This window comes from Rana temporaria, chromosome 11, assembly GCF_905171775.1.
Source record: "Rana temporaria chromosome 11, aRanTem1.1, whole genome shotgun sequence".
Taxonomy (NCBI): Eukaryota; Metazoa; Chordata; class Amphibia; order Anura; family Ranidae; genus Rana; species Rana temporaria.
Genome location: NC_053499.1, coordinates 1,286,904 through 1,304,332, shown reverse-complemented (window position 1 = coordinate 1,304,332; position 17,429 = coordinate 1,286,904). Strand labels below are relative to the sequence as shown.

The window sequence follows — 17,429 nt, the reverse complement described above, 5'->3', positions numbered from 1 at the left end:
GTTAAAAACGTCAGTCGGGTCACGATACATTAACATAAAACACGCCCACACTAGCCTACTTTGAATTACGCAGGCTTACGCCGGCACAGTTACACTACGCCGCCGTGACTTTGCCCGCCAGTTCTTTGAGAATACGGGAACTGCCTCACAAAGTTAGGGCGGCGTAGTGTATCTGAGATACGCTACGCCTGCCCATAGATCGGCGCTTTTTTGAGAATCTGGGTCATAAAATTTCCTGCACTACTTTGATGTGATTTTGATGAGACTTGAGTGCCAGAGAGTGTAAAGTTGCACAAAAGTCGCACTCTGTTAAAATAACTGTCATACTTTCCTATTAGCAAAAAAAAAAAACGATAAAAAACACAAAGTGCATTAAAAAAGACGTGTGTTCAACAAATGCAAAAGGAACCACAAAATGCACCGGAAAAATGCACCAATCACAACACACATGAGAGTGAAACTATTTAAGTCAATTACACCCTTACTAAACCACGGAGGCTCCTTGAACCCCTTTTTACGATCACCCAACACATATAAGTGGGTGACCCATGTTTATGTGCTGAGAGCGCGATCGCTATGTCCCCCCCTCCCCCCCCAGTACAAAGAACGGAGCTGTCAAAGACAAATCCCAGTCCAGGCTAAAGATCGGTAGCTGGCAGGACTGGATCCCAATCATGTGACCTCCGTGACAGTGGTCACATGATCAACGATCCTCCACAAACCCCCTCCCCCCTCCCCAGGCATTCAGTACGATTTAAAGGGACACTAGGCAGGGCTGTCTTAATAGTATCATGGGCCCCTGGGCAAAGTAATGCACTGGGGCCCCTACCAGCCTGCCCCAATTTACTCACTTACTCTCAAGAATTAGTTGATAGAATTAAACATATATTTATCAGTACTTTCAGTGAAATAGATTTCAAAATAGATTTCAAACAATATAAAAGGCACTGAATTCACAAAGCCAGTGCTGCCAAAACTGCGCTGGGTTTCCTAGGCGTAAGCCGGCGTAGGTGGAAGTGGGCGTGAGCCATGCAAATGAGGCGTGACCCCGTGCATATGATGGGCCGAGGGCCAGACAGATACGTATAGCGAACGGCGCATGCGCCGTCCCGTGGACCCATCCCAGTGCGCATGCTCAGAATCACGTCAGAACTACTCGCTAAGATACGTCGGATCACTGCCTACGGCGTGAACGTAACCTACGCCTAGTCATATTCACGTACAACGTAAACTACGACGGCTTGTGTTCCCTGGTGCAGCCCTTTGTATGGATGCTGCTGAGTTACACCTCCTTCATGGGGCATAACTTTACGCCGGACGTAAGACTTTACGCGCACTGCGTCGGACGGACGGACGTTCGTGAATCCGCGTATCTCCCTCATTTGCATATGTGAATAGAAAATCAATGGGAGCGCCAAATGCGTCCAGCGTAAATATGCACCCACTCTACGCCGGCGTAGGCAAGTTACGTCGGTCGGTTGGAAGCTTGTTTTCAGGCGTATCTTAGTTTCTGAGTCCGGCGCATATATACAACATATTTGCACTTACGCGGCGTATCTGGAGATACGTCAGCGCAAGTGCTTTGTGAATCCAGGCCTATGTATTTTTGTTGCAAAATCAAGTTCAATGTCCTTTCCATAACAATCTGCATGTATATAAAATAAACGATGACAAATTTATATAAACACATAATAATAATAATAATAATAATAATAATAATAATTTGAATTCACTGTAGGTTGTTAAAGGAGAACTCAAAATATGAAACCAGCAAATAAATAAATGTAAAAATATTTATTAACTTTTCAATAGTTCTGACCGAAGTTCGTAAATCTTTACATTTGCTGCCGGTTTTTATAAAAGCAGCGATGAGTAGAAAAATATTGTATGAATATCCAACAAAACGTCTAAAAGCTGTAAGGGACGGATGAGATCGGTGGATGATATTCTTCTCTGTCTATCTATAGACTCGTATTAGGAGACGGTTAAATGTCTCGTCATTAACAAACCACCATAGAAATGTTATTCCACCTCTAATGACCCCGGATGGGGCAGCAGCGGGCCAATTACATCCTGCATCTCTCTGCAGCCTCAGTAATAGAGACTCACCAGCCATTAAACAACCACATAGTTAGAAGTGATTTAAAAGTCAAATGAAAGGAGAGTTGCAGAGAGATTGTTTGTAAGTATTGAGGGGAAGAGAGAGAGGGAGAGAGAAAGGGGGGAGAGGGAGAGAGGGAGAGGGAGAGAGGGAGAGGGAGAGGGAGAGAGAGAGAGAGAGAGAGAGAGAGAGAGAGAGAGAGGGGGAGAGAGAGAGAGAGAGAGAGAGAGAGAGAGAGAGGGGTAGAGAGAGAGAGAGAGAGAGGGGGAGAGAGAGAGAGAGAGAGAGGGGGAGAGAGAGAGAGAGAGAGAGAGAGAGAGGGAGAGAGAATAGAGAGAGATGGGGGAAAGAAGGGGGAGAGAGATGGGGAGAGAGCGAGAGAGAGAGAGGGAAGGAGAGGAAGGGAGGGGGAGAGAAAGAGGGGGAGAGGGAGAAGGAGGGAGAGAGAGAGGGGGAGAGGGAGAGGGAGGGGGAGAGACATGGGGGAGAGAGAGAGAGGGAGAGACATGGGGGAGAGGGAGGGAGAGAGAGGGGGAAGGAGAGGAGGGGAGAGAGAGGGGGAAGGAGAGGGAGGGGAGAGAGAGAGGGAGAAGGAGAGGGAGGGGAGAGAGAGAGGGAGAAGGAGAGGGAGGGAGAGAGAGAGATGGGGAGAGAGAGGGGGAAGGAGAGGGAGGGGGAGAGAGAGAGGGAGAAGGAGAGAGAGGGAGAGAGAGGGGGAGAAAGATGGGGGAGAGAGAGAGTAGGGAGAGAAGGGGGAAGAGAGAGATGGAGAAGGAGAGAGAGGGGGAGAGAGGGAGAAGAAGACCGAGGGAGAGGGGGGTAGAGAGGGGGAGGGAGATGGGGGAGAGAGAGAGGGGGGAGAGAGGGAGAAGGAGAGACATGGGGGAGAGAGAGAGAGGGAGAGACATGGGGGAGAGAGAGGAGGGGGGAGAGAGGGAGAGGGAGGGAGAGAGAGGGGGAAGGAGAGGAGGGGAGAGAGAGGGGGAAGGAGAGGGAGGGGAGAGAGAGAGGGAGAAGGAGAGGGAGAAGGAGAGAGAGGGAGAGAGAGGGGGAGAGAGATGGGGGAGAGAGAGAGTAGGGAGAGAAGGGGGAAGAGAGAGATGGAGAAGGAGAGAGAGGGGGAGAGAGGGAGAAGAAGACCGAGGGAGAGGGGGGTAGAGAGGGGGAGGGAGATGGGGGAGAGAGAGAGGGGGGAGAGAGGGAGAAGGAGGAAGAGAGAGATGGAGAAGGAGAGGGAGGGAGAGAAGGGGGAAGAGAAAGATGAGGAAGGAGAGGGGGGAGAGAGGGAGGGAGAGAGATGGGGGAGAGAGAGAAGGAGGGAGAGAGAGAAGTGGGGAGAGAGAGAGAAGGAGGAAGAGAGAGATGGAGAAGGAGAGGGGGGAGAGAGGGGGAGAGAGGGAGGGAGAGAGATGGGGGAGAGAGATGGGGGAGAGAGAAGGGGGGAGAGAGAAGGAGGAAGAGAGAGATGGAGAAGGAGAGGGGGGAGAGAGAGAGGGAGAGAGAGAGAGAAACACATGGGTTATTTTGGATAGAGATTGGAAATAACAATGTAACAAATCCTCTTGCTGTATTATCATTGATATGTATTGGACTATAGGCATTCCATTTATAGAATACAACATTATTGCAGATTTTGTGTGCTTACTCAATGTATCTCCCGTCTCTTGGGACCCCCCCATCCCGAGACTGAGGACTGTTCTCAGGTCCTTTCTATTAATAAAAGTATCTAAAAACCTCAAATCAAACAGAAACTGGAGTGATGCCAGACACCGACCGGAGGGAGAGGAGACCACCGCCTCATCTGCATGGCAACCATGGAGCGAATGATGAGACTCCTCCCTGCGCAGACACCCCCGGGGCTGATCTGTCCCAGGAAAATACCTTCCATGTCTGAAGATCGTCCCGAAGTGACACTCAAATCTGCTTTTAAAAATAAAATTCTATTCCAGTATTTGTTCTTAAAGGGGTTGTAACGCTTCCTGTTTTTTCACCTTAAGGTCCCTTTCACACTGGGGCGTTTTTCGGGCGTTATTCGAGCGTTTTTCAGGCGCGATGGTGTTAGAAAAAATGCATCCTATGCATTAAGGTGAAAAAACACCTTGCACTCTCCGCCCCTCCCCCCCCCCCCGAAGCCCCTGAGCCCCGAATCTCCATAAGCGTGATCCCGCGTTGCTTTCCCCCAGCTCTTGTGGGCTCTTCATTGGATGATTGAGAGCAGGGCAGCCATTGGCTCCCGCTGCTATCAATCAAATCAACGACGCGGCGCACCGGGGGCGGGGCTGAGTGATAAACTTGGCGGCTATGGCTGACGACTGTATCACACGGGAGTGCGTCCGCAACCTAACCCCCTTAGGAGAGCGCTTCCCAGAGGGAGGGGTTAGCTTTTGCGGGGGGAGGGCCGAGACAGCCACCGGGGGACCCCAGAACAGCAGGATCGGGGCCACTCTGTGCAAAATGAACTGCACAGTGGAGGTAAGTATGACATGTTTGTTATTTTTTATATATATTCTATACATTTTTAATTCACTCTCCATGGTCCCACTGTATGTAGGCTTAGGGGTTGGGTTAGGGTTAGGGGTTGGGTTAGGGTTAGGGGTTGGGTTAGGGGTTGGGGTTAGGGGTTGGGTTAGGGGTTAGGGTTTAGGTTTAGGGTTAGGGTTAGGGGTTGGGTTAGGGGTTGGGTTAGGGGTTAGGGGTTGGGTTAGGGTTAGGGGTTGGGTTAGGGTTAGGGGTTGGGGTTAGGGTTAGGTTAGGGTTAGGGGTTGGGTTAGGGGTTGGGTTAGGGTTTCCCATTGAAGAATAAGGCTAGGATTAGGAATTGGAATAGGGACCTCTGCCAGATGTCAAAGGTCAGAAGATGGGTTCCCAGAGGTCAAAGGTCACGGGGCGTGGTTGACCCACCCCCACCAAAGTGTACTGCCTACCCCGAATGAACAAGTCAGGGAAAGCACTTTGCGCAAATGTAGGGCTTGGACAAGGGGTGGGCAGAAGGGAAGGCTTCCCCGGGGCGCAATGGTTGATTGCAGGGATGGGGGGCGCCCTGACCCTAACAGAAGAGGGGGACGCAGTTTGGCATTTTTGCCCTGGGTGCCAGATGACCTTGTCCCGTCCCTGCCAGCCTCTCTTGCATGCTCCTGAGATGAACCATGGACTATGGGATGGGTAGTGTGCATACGAACACGACTAATGCGCAGCGCTCTTTCCAGACACAGAGAAGTAGGGGGTAAAGGAGAGGTTCCGGAGCTCACAGAGGATGTTACAAGACGAAAGAAAAATACAATAAGAAACATTTTCATGAAAAATGTATTACATTGTCATTAAGTAGCGAATGTGCAAAGATTATATTTAGAGAATGCCACTTTATGATGACTGCGCACATTACAGTCCCATTATATATCCGGCTTCAGCTCTCCCAACAACTGCCTGGTAGAAGGACCTTCTGGCCGGCGTAGACCTTCCATATAAATGGATTGCGCAGACAGAACCTCGCATGACACAGCTGTTGGCACATTGTACAGAGATTGTCTCGTGTGTGCGTCCGGCTTCAGACAAATCCGAGGTTATTATGTGACTTCTGTATTTATCGGACGGAATCAGCAATCAACATGACATTTTATAATTGGTGCCTCATCTTCATGTGACAAACGTTATAAAACGGAACGCCGAGGAATCATTTTCTAAGCTCCTCAGCTGTAATATGGTGATAATGAGGGCAGAACAAATGACCCGGGAAATGAGGGGCCCCTGAGGACTGTGAGGTGGAGGACAGGGAGGACCACAAGGAAGAACCAAGAGACCTGCAAATAGAGAGGAAAGAGGACCGCAGGGAAGGACTAAGAGGACCGCAGGGAAGGACTAAGAGGGCCGCAGGGAAGGACTAAGAGGGCCGCAGGGAAGGACTAAGAGGGCCGCAGGGAAGGACTAAGAGGACCGCAGGGAAGGACTTAGAGGGTCGCAGAGAAGGACCAAGAGACCTGCAAGGGAGAGGAAAGAGGACCGCAGGGAAGGACTAAGAGGACCGTGGGGAAGAATTAAGGGACTTGCAAAGGAGAACACTAATGCCGTGTACTCACGATAGTTTTTTCCGATAAAAAAAGTCAGATGGACTTGTTTCATCGGAAAAAAACGATTGTGTGTGGGCCCCATCGGACTTTTTTCCATCTGTGTAAAAAAAATAGAACATGTTTTAAATTTTTCCAATGGAGAAAAATCCACGCAAGCTCAGAATCAAGTCGACGCATGCTCGGAAGCATTGAACTTCATTTTTCTCGTTTTGTCGTAGTGTTTTACGTCACCGCATTTTGGATGTTCAAGACTGAAGACAGCTTCATCAGAATTCCGATGGAAAATTTCATCAGAAATCCGATCGTGTGTACACAGCATAAGAGGACAACAGGGAAAGGCCCAAGAGACCTGCAAGGGAGATGACTAAGAGAACCGCAGGGAAGGACTCGTACAAACGATCAGTCCAAACTGATGAAAACGGACTGAAGTTCAGTTTCATCGGACCGTGTGTACGCTCCATCGGACAGTTGTCCTTCAGTCCAAAAACAGAGAACTTGCTTTAAAATTGGACCGATGGACGCCTGACCGATAGGTCAAATCCGATGGTTAGTACGCAAAAGTATCGGTTCCAAACCCAGGCATGCTCAGAATCAAGTCGACGCATGCTTGGAAGCATTGAACTTCATTTTTTTTCAGCACGTCGTTGTGTTTTACGTCACCGCGTTGGACTTGATCGTTTTTTTAACTGATGGTGTGTAGGCACATCAGACCATCAGTCTGCTTCATCGGTGAACCGATGAAACTGAACTTCAGTCCGTTTTCATAAGTTTGGACCAGGGCTGGACTGGGACAAAAATTTGGCCCTGGACTTCATCCAGACGGGCCCACTTCTGCTGGCGAGAATTCCGACAGCAAAAGTTCAATGGAGCCTACACACAGTCGGAATTTCTGGCCAAAACCTCACATCAGACTTTTGCTGGCGGAATTTTCGACCAGGTGTACGCGGCATAAGAGAACCACAGGGAAGGATCAAGAGGGACACGGGAAAGACCCAAGAGACCTGCAAGAGAAAGGACTAAGAGGACCGCAGGGAAGGACCAAGAAGGCCACAGGAAAGACCCAAGAGACCTGCAAGAGAAAGGACTAAGAGGACCGCAGGGAAGGACCAAGAAGGCCACAGGAAAGACCCAAGAGACCTGCAAGGGAGATGACTAAGAGAACTGATGGGAAGGACCAAGAGGGCCACAGGAAAGACCCAAGAGACCACCAAGGGAGAGGACTAAGAAGACCGCAGGGAAGGACCAAGAGGGACACAGGAAAGACCCAAGAGACCGTCAAGGGAGAGGACTAAGAAGACCGCAGGGATAGACCAAGAGGGCCACAGGAAAGACCAAAGAGACCTGCAAGGGAGAGGACTAAGAGGAACTCACAAGACAATTAGCGGACTACAATGAAGGAGGAGAATGAGAGGACCTTAAGGGAAGGCCAAGAAGGCCACAAGGAGGAACCAAGTGACCTGCAAGGGGAAGGATTAGGAGGACCTCAGGGGATGATCATGAAGACCACAAGGAGGAACCAATAGATCTCCAAGGGGAAGTACTGAGAGGACCCCAGGAAATTACCAAAAGGAAGAATAAAGAGACCTGCAAAAGGAGAAGACCTCAGGGAATGAATTAGAGAGGCCCACAATGAAGATCTAAGAGACCTGCAAAGAAGAAGACTGATGCCGCGTACACACGATCGGACATTTCGACATCAAAGCCGTGGATTTTTTTCCAACACATGTTGGCACAAACATGTCTTGCATACACACGGTCACACAAATGTTGTCGAAAATTGTGAACGTCAAGAACGCGGTGACGTAAAACACTACGACGAGCCGAGAAAAATTAAGTTCAGTGATTCCGAGCATGCGCCAAATTGATTCCGAGAATGCGTAGGATTTTTGTGCGTTGAATTGTGTACAAACTGTTGGAATTTCCGACAACAACTTTGTTTTCGGAAAATTTAAGAACCAGCTCTCAAATTTTTGCTGTCGGAAATTCAAACAGCAAATGTCCGAAGGAGCCTACGCACGGTTAGATTTTTCCGACAACAGGCTCCCATCGAACATTTGTTGTCAGAAAATGTAGCGGCATAAGAGAACCTCGGGGGACAACTAAGAGATCAGAAAATGAGAGAGATCACTGCTGAAAAGAACGGAGAGGACCACGGGGAAGGACTGGGAGGACCACAACCTACATATATGAGGTCATCATCCAATCAAGGATGACCACAACAGACAAATCTTGTTTCACGTCTTTAGGCATCTATTACCCCCCCTACACCCCCCCACAACCCCCCCCACCACCCCCACCACCTCCAGCTCATTTCCTGCATCCGGACAATTCAGCCACATTACACCATCGTCATGTATAGGGAACGTCCCTTTATTGTGGAGCGATCGATCGATTGATCGCACGCGTGACGGAAAAACTGGATGTGTCTATGGACATTCCACATCACAAAGAAACATAGAAGTTTGACGGCAGAATAAAAAAAAACAACAGGTGGTTTTGGTTGTTTTCTTCTTCTTTTGCTTTTTTCTTTTGTAGCTTAAAATTTGATTATTGTTAATCGACTCGCTACCTCTGCTGGAAGTCCGTTCCAAGCATCCACTACCATTTCAATAAAATAATACTTTATAAGATTAGTGTTAAACTTTCCTCCTGCTTGAAGTCTCACTAAACATCTATATAGAGGAATCAGGACCCATTCCCCCTTATGAAGACACCTCTAGTGATAAAAACATCTATATAGAGGAATCAGGACCTCCTTCCTCCTGATGAAGACCCCTCTAGTGATATAAAGATCTATATAGAGGAATCGGGACCTCCTTCCTCCTGATGAAGACCCCCTCTAGTGATATAAAGATCTATATAGAGGAATCAGGACCTCCTTCCTCCTGCTGGTGACCCCTCTAGTGATATAAAGATCTATATAGAGGAATCAGGACCTCCTTCCCCCTGATGAAGACCCCTCTAGTGATATAAAGATCTATATAGAGGAATCAGGACCTCCTTCCTCCTGATGAAGACCCCTCTAGTGATATAAAGATCTATATAGAGGAATCAGGACCTCCTTCCTCCTGATGAAGACCCCTCTAGTGATATAAAGATCTATATAGAGGAATCAGGACATCCTTCCTCCTGATGAAGACCCCTCTGGTGATATAAAGATCTATATAGAGGAATCAGGACCTTCTTGCTCCTAATGAAGACCCCTCTAGTGATATAAAGATCTATATAGAGGAATCAGGACCTCCTTCCTCCTAATGAAGACCCCTCTAGTGATATAAAGATCTATATAGAGGAATCAGGACCTCCTTCCCCCTGATGAAGACCCCTCTAGTGATATAAAGATCTATATAGAGGGATCAGGACCTCCTTCCCCCTGATGAAGACCCCTCTAGTGATAAAAAGATCTATATAGAGGAATCAGGACCTCCTTCCTCCTGCTGGTGACCCCTTTAGTGATATAAAGATCTATATAGAGGAATCAGGTCCTCCTTCCTCCTGATGAAGACCCCTCTAGAGACATAACGATCTATATAGAGGAATCAGGACCTCCTTCCTCCTGCTGGTGACCCCTCTAGTGATAAAAAGATCTATATAGAGGAATCAGGACCTCCATTCCTCCTGATGAAGACCCCTCTAGTGATATAAAGATCTATATAGAAGAATCAGGACCTCCTTCCTCCTGCTGGTGACCCCTCTAGTGATAAAAACATCTATATAGAGGAATCAGGACCTCCTTCCCCCTGATGAAGACCCCTCTAGTGATATAAAGATCTATATAGAGGAATCAGGACCTCCTTCCTTCTGATGAAGACCCCTCTAGTGATATAAAGATCTATATAGAGGAATCAGGACCTCTTTCCCCCTGATGAAGACCTCTCTAGCGATATAAAGATCTATATAGAGGAATCAGGACCTCCTTCCCCCTGATGAAGCCCCCTCTAGTGATATGAAGATCTATATAGAGGAATCAGGACCTCTTTCCCCCTGATGAAGACCCCTCTAGTGATATAAAGATCTATATAGAGGAATCAGGACCTCTTTCCCCCTGATGAAGACCTCTCTAGCGATATAAAGATCTATATAGAGGAATCAGGACCTCCTTCCTCCTGATGAAGACCCCTCTAGTGATATAAAGATCTATATAGAGGAATCAGGACCTCTTTCCCCCTGATGAAGACCCCTCTAGTGATATAAAGATCTATATAGAGGAATCAGGACCTCTTTCCCCCTGATGAAGACCCCTCTAGTGATATAAAGATCTATATAGAGGAATCAGGACCTCCTTCCCCCTGATGAAGACCCCTCTAGTGATATAAAGATCTATATAGAGGAATCAGGACCTCTTTCCCCCTGATGAAGACCTCTCTAGCGATATAAAGATCTATATAGAGGAATCAGGACCTCCTTCCTCCTGATGAAGACCCCTCTAGTGATATAAAGATCTATATAGAGGAATCAGGACCTCTTTCCCCCTGATGAAGACCCCTCTAGTGATATAAAGATCTATATAGAGGAATCAGGACCTCCTTCCCCCTGATGAAGACCCCTCTAGTGATATAAAGATCTATATAGAGGGATCAGGACCTCCTTCCCCCTGATGAAGACCCCTCTAGTGATATAACGATCTATATAGAGGAATCAGGACCTCCTTCCAATGGCATTTTGATTTTGCGTCGCCCTTTAATATTAAACCCCCCCCCCCCGATGGAATTGAAGAAGGTGGGCGTGTCCCTCATTATAATACTTCAATAATTATCCCGGCTGTCAATTTGTTTCTCTTTTCAGAAGTTTACAGTAAACAGAATCGCCGGCGTTCTCCGGCACGCAGCGTCTGGTGAGAAAGACATATGGTGTCCTCGTCGGTCCAGGAGGCCTGCAATACTTATTACCCCCCCCCCATCCCCCCCCACCCTCCGCCACCCCGCCACCCCCATCCCATTTAAAATGGAAATTTTCAGAAAATAAGCCATTGATCCCCTGGAAAGCAGTTTAGCCGAGGCTCCCGGCTTTCAGGGACTGATGTCAGCTTTGCCGCCATAGAGAAAATATTTGGATAATCGGTCAGACAGATGAGAGCGATAAACTCTCTTCCAGTTTTTTTATTCTTAATGGGTTTTTGGAGGGGAAGGCGCGGTGGAAGGCGCGGTGGAAGGCGCGGTGGAAGGCGCGGATCGGTGCTCAGTGACACTTAAAGGGTAATCCCACCTTGACGGCGGCGGCGGCGGCGGCAAAATGCATTATTTTAAGAGCAGCAGCAGGACACAGTAATTAACTCTTCATGGCCCGTCTCCTTCTATATCAACCACTTGCCGACCGCCGCACAAGTTTTTACGTCAACAGAATGGCACGGCTGCGCAAATGGGCGCATATATAAGTCCCGTTTCATTTGCGCGCGTGCCGCCGGTGTCCCGCGATCGGGTCACAGAGCTGAAGAACGGGGAGATGTCAGTGTAAACACAACGACCCGGATTCACGTAGAGCGGCGTATATTTGTGCGGGTGTAGCGCATCTCATATGCGCTACGCCGACGTAACACAGAGAGGCAAGCACAGTATTCACAAAGCACTTGCTCCCTACGTTGCGCCGGCGTAGCGTAAATTGGCCACCTAATTCAAAGTAGGAAGGAAGTGGGCGTGAAACATTAAAATGAAGCGTGACCCCATTCAAATGAGGGGCCAAACGAACGGCGCATGCGCCGTCCCGTGGACGCTTCCCAGTGCGCATGCTCAGAATCACGTCGGAACGAACGCCTAAGATACGCCGAATCACTGAACGTAACCTACGCCCAGACCTATTCACGTAGTGCTACGTAAACAACGTAAAATACAACGGCTGTTCCGACGTCCATACCTTTGCATGGGTTGCGCCACCTATATGTGGAATAACTTTACGCCGAAAGTACTCCTTACGTAAACAGCGTAGATTACAGCGACGGGCGCAAGTACGTTCGTGAATCGGCGTATCTAGGTCATTTACATATTCGACACGTAAATCAATGGAAGCGCCCCTTGTGGCCATCGTAAATATGCACCCGAGATACGACGGCGTAGGAGACTTACGTCGGTCGTATGAAGCCAAATTTCAGGCGTATCTTACTTGCAGAATCAGGCGCAGAGATACAACGGCGCATTCCGTGCACTTACGCGGCGTATCAGTAGATACGTCAGCGTAAGTGTTTCATGAATCCGGGAGCAGCGATCAATGACGTGTCACAGCAAGCCACGCCCCCTAACAGTTAGAATCACTCCCTAGGACACACTTTACCCCTTCCTCGCCCCCTAGTGGTTAACCCCGGGGAGATGTAAACAAGGCATTTCCCTGTTCTTTCCTAGTGACATGTCGCTGATCGTCTGCTCCCTGTCATCAGGAACAGCGATCAGTGACGTGTCACGGCAAGCCACACCCCCTAACAGTTAGAATCACTCCCTAGGACACACTTAACCCCTTCAGCACCCCCTACAGGTTAACCCCTTTCACTGCCAGTGTCATTTTTACAGTAATCAGTGAATTTTTATAGTGCCGATCGCTGTAAAAATGGCAATGGTCCCAAAATGGTGTCAAAAGTGTCCGATGTGTCCGCCGTAATGTCGCGGTCACGAAAAAAATCGCTGATCGCCGCCATTACTAGTAAAAAAAAAAATATTAATAAAAATGCCATAAAACTACCCCCTATTTTGTAGACGCTATGGGCCAGATTCACAGAGGAAATACGCCGGCGTATCTACTGATACGCCGGCGTACTTTCAAATTTGCCGCGTCGTATCTTTAGTTTGAATCCTCAAACCAAGATACGACGGCTTTTGGCTTCGATCCGACAGGCGTACGGTTTCGGATCGTAGGTGCAATACTTTGGCGCCCGCTGGGTGGAGTTTGCGTCGTTTTCCGCGTCGGGTTTGCTAATTAGCTTTTTCCGGCGATCTACGAAGGTACGCGCGGCCGTCGCATTCTCTTAAGTCGACGCTAGTCGGCTTTTCCCGGCGTATAGTTAAAGCTGCTATTTTGTGGCCTATAGTTAGACTTGCCATGTTAAAGTATGGCCGTCGTTCCCGCGTCAAATTAAATATTTTTAATTTTTTTTGCGTAAGTCGTCCGTGAATAGGAAAGGACGTAACTCACGTCGACATTCAAAAAATGACGTCGGTGCGACGTCATTTCGTGCAACGCACGGCGGGAAATTTCAAAACGGAGCATGCGCAGTACGTTTGGCGCGGGAACGCGCCTAATTTAAATGATCCACGCCCCCTACCCGGATCATTTAAATTAGGCGGGCTTGCGCCAGAGGGATTTTTTTTTTAAATGTTTATATATTTTTGGGGGATATTTATTATAGCAAAAAGTAAAAAATATTGTTTTTTTTTTCAAAATTGTCGCTCTTTTTTTGTTTATAGCGCAAAAAATTAAAACCGCAGAGGTGATCAAATACCACCAAAAGAAAGCTCTATTTGTGGGAAAAAAAGGACGTCAATTTTGTTTGGGAGCCACGTCGCACGACCGCGCAATTGCCAGTTAAAGCGACGCAGTGCCGAATCGCAAAAACTGGCCAGGTCCTTTATCTGCATAAAGGTCCGGGTCTTAAGTGGTTAAACCGCAGTTTTCCTGTCGGTAAAACTGCTAAGGAGCGTACACACACGTCCGGTTTTCTCGACAGGAAAAAACGATCGCGTGTACGAGGCATCGGATTTGACAGACCGATCGCGGACATTTCTCGTTTTAGTAAGAAAAATGAAAGGTCTTTTCACCGGGAGAGAAAAAATAGCGTCTGTCCCGAATTCGGCGATTATTTCACCATCCATCATCCTCAATGAGAGGCTTCCCCTCGGTGGCCTGGGCCCTCCATACAATCGAATTGTACAATGTATTACGTTTGGAAAGAATTGGACATAAATCTTCACACCGGAAGATACAATGTAATCTCCCAAACGGAATCTCTGGATACATTTGGAACTTCTAATAGAACAAAGCAGATTGTGGATCATGAAAATAAAGTGTGGACACCTCCAGCATCATAGAGAAAAAGTCTAGACTGGTGTGCGGCAAAAAATAAAAAAAATCATGACCGTTTTCCACCCGCCGGATACTTCAAGAGCTTGTACAGGGGTCATGCATCAAAGCAGATTACGACCATTACTGCGCAGTCGATCGTTTCTCTGCCTGTCCTTGTTGCATGAAAAGTTATCGAAGAGGAAACAGTCCCTCTTCTCTTAATACTTATGGTGAGAGGGACCCGTTTGTAGTCTCAATGGCTTTTTAAAAGGTGGGTCTCCAATGGTTGGGTGACCCAGGCTCCGCCCCCTAGTCTCACTACTACTCCAGCTGCAAACTCTGCCATGTCCCTGGAGATGGGCCACCACAGTGGTGTAGTGGTTAGCTCTTTCACCTAGCAGCAATAGGGTCGCTGGTTCAAATCCCGACCACTAAACCATCTGCCTGGAGTTTGCATGTTCTCCCTGTGCCTGCGCGGGTTTCCTCCAGGTACTCTGGTTTCCTTCCACACTCTAAAGACATGCTGGTAGGTTAATCAGAGCCTGTCTAAAAAATTGGCCCTAGTAAGTGTGTTGGGGTCCTACAGAGTAAATGGCCGCGCTATATCAAGATGCAGCTCAACTAACAGCGATCTCCGGGGGCCCCAGTGAACAGTCAACACTGACAGCTATCTATATGGAGTACACAATAGTCAGTCACCGCCATCTTCCATTCTGGGGTCCCTAGTGATCGGCCACCCCTAATGGCTTTCTCTTTGGGGGTTCAAGTAGATCAGCCACCACTAACAGATATCTCTTTGGGGTCACCAATGACTGGCAACCACTAACAACTTATCTCTATGGGTTCCCCTGTGATTGTCCATTGGTAATGGCTATCTCACTGGTGTCCCCATTGAGCAGCTAGCACTAATGGGTATCTTCTTGGGGTTCCTGTCGATTGATCATGACTAACAGCTTTCTCTGAGATCCCTAAAGATTGTCTGTCACTAATAGCTACCTCCCTGGGGTCTCCAAAGATCGGGCACTGCTAACGACTATCCCTCCACAGTCCCAGATGATTGGCCACTGTCAATGGCTAACTAGCTGTGGACCCTGAAGTTTGGTACTAACAGCTTCCTCTCTGGGGTCCCTGAAGATCAGATACTGCTAATGTCTATCTCTCTATAGTTCCAGAAGATTGCCCACTGCTATTGACTATGCCTCTGGGGTCCCCCATGATCAGCCATTGCTAATGGCCATCCCTTATATCCCCAGGGACTGGCTACAATTAATGGCTATTTCTTTGGGGTTCATGTCAATTGGCCATGACTAACAGCTTTCTCTCTGGGATCCCTGAAGATTGGCGGTCGCTAACAGCTACCCCTCTGGGCTCTCCAAAAATCAGGCGCTGCTAACGGCTATCTCTTCACAGTCCCCAATGATTGGCCACTGTCAATGGTCATCTCACTGTAGTCCCTGAGGATTGGCCACCACAAATTATGGCATTCTCTCCAGAGTACAAGAAGATTGGCCACCACTAACAGCTACCTCCATGGGGTCCTTGAAGATCAGCCACTGCTAAATGGCTATCTCTTTTTAGTTCCGGAAGATTGCCCACTGCTATCGGCCATCTCTCTGGGGTCCCCAGGGATTGGCTACCATTGATATGTATTTCTTTGGGGTTCATGTCAATTGGCCATGACTAACAGCTACCTCTTCACAGTCCCCGATGACTGGCCACTGTCAATGGTCATCTCACTGTAGTCCAAGAAGATCAGCCACCACTAAAAGCTACCTCCATGGGGTCCTTGAAGATCAGCCACCACTAACAGCTACCTCCATTGGGTCCTTGAAGATCAGCCACCACTAACAGCTACCTCCATGGGGTCCTTGAAGAACAGCCACCACTAACAGCTACCTCCATGGGGTCCTTGAAGATCAGCCACCACTGACAGCTACCTCCATTGGGTCCTTGAAGAACAGCCACCACTGACAGCTACCTCCATGGGGTCCTAGAAGAACAGCCACCACTAACAGCTACCTCCATGTGGTCCTTTAAGATCAGCCACTGCTAAATGGCTATCTCTTTATAGTTCCGGAAGATTGACCACTGCTATCGGCTATCTCTCTAAGGTCCCCGAAGATTGGCCACCACTACTGGCTCTCTCACCAGAGTCCCTGAGGGATAGCTATTGGTGGTGGCCGGTCCAGCCTTCCAGCATCCAAGACCAAAATATCATTTTAGAAGGAAGAGACCCTTTAAGGAAGCCGGAGCTGCCGTCGTTTTACTTTGCCCCCCCCCCCCCCCCCCGATGAGATAGAACAGATTGACTTGGAGAAAAGAGAAGCCTAAAAACACAGCAGCCTTCCCCGCACATCCATATTCATCGCAGCCCCAAATTTGCATCATACTGAGGACAGTCTTTCCCGCATTCAGCAATGGACCCCCCCGTCCCCCCATCCCCCCTTTCCACCTCAGCCCACCTACCGTCCTCCTTGTCTAAGACCATCATTTCAGGAACGGCTCGCTGTGTCCCTGCTCCGTCTCCGCACTCGAGTCGACCAGTCCCGGGCAACTGCGACGTGCCCCCACGTAGCCGAGGAGAAAGTCTGCCAGCCACAACTGCCTGTGACGACCCTCGCTAGTCCAGCTTCCGTAAAAACCCCCCAATCACATCCCGGAGCCCCCAAAAAAAGCAGCAGCAGCAGCACAAAAGGCAATTCCCGGCTCACTTGGCTGGCATGGAGGCGGCTGACCAGCGTCCGATCAAGGCTGCACCATCGGCTCTCCCCCTCCGAGACCGCTCAGTCGGCGCGGCATAATCAGTGTCTCAATGGAGCGGCAGCTGACGGACGGTGACCCCCTCCCTGGAAGTCCGGCGCTCCATAAACTGCCTTCTTTATTTTATTTTTTTCCCCGGGAACTTGGGATATTCAACGATGGCTTGAAAAGAGAATAAAAAGAAAGAAAAAAAGAAGAAAAAAAAAAAGGAGGGGGAATGCCGGAGAGGAGATTACTGGCGCTGCCTCTCCTCCGCCAGTTCATCAGCTTTGTACTGCTGCTACTGAATACATTCCAGGATCAGCTGCTTTATTCTTGTGACAAGGCTTCCTGGGGAACGCAAGGCAGACCGGCCTCCGAGCGCCACCTACAGGGCGCCGCTCGCTACTACGACCACCAAAAAGACGCGGTCAACCTGCTCAAATCCGCTCTTCCAGCTTATGATAAATTTGAAAAAAGAGGACCTGTATGGTCTCTAAAAATAATAATTTTTTTTAGAGAGTTTCCAATTCCTCCAAAAA

The 17,429-nt window shown here is 48.6% G+C and overlaps 1 protein-coding gene across 2 annotated transcripts in view; it reads right to left on the bottom strand.

Moving 5' to 3' along the window:
* Positions 1-17,429, bottom strand: part of LMO1 (LIM domain only 1) — a 139,086-nt gene that overhangs the window by 100,650 nt on the left and 21,007 nt on the right. The window contains exon 1 of one of the 2 annotated variants that reach the window (XM_040327866.1): positions 16,615-17,210. The exons of the other annotated variant lie outside the window; for it this stretch is intronic. Within the exon in view, the coding sequence (XP_040183800.1) occupies positions 16,615-16,639 (25 nt within the window). The 5' untranslated portion in view covers positions 16,640-17,210. Of the gene's footprint in view, positions 1-16,614; positions 17,211-17,429 lie in introns of those variants that run through there. 2 annotated transcript variants of the gene reach the window in all.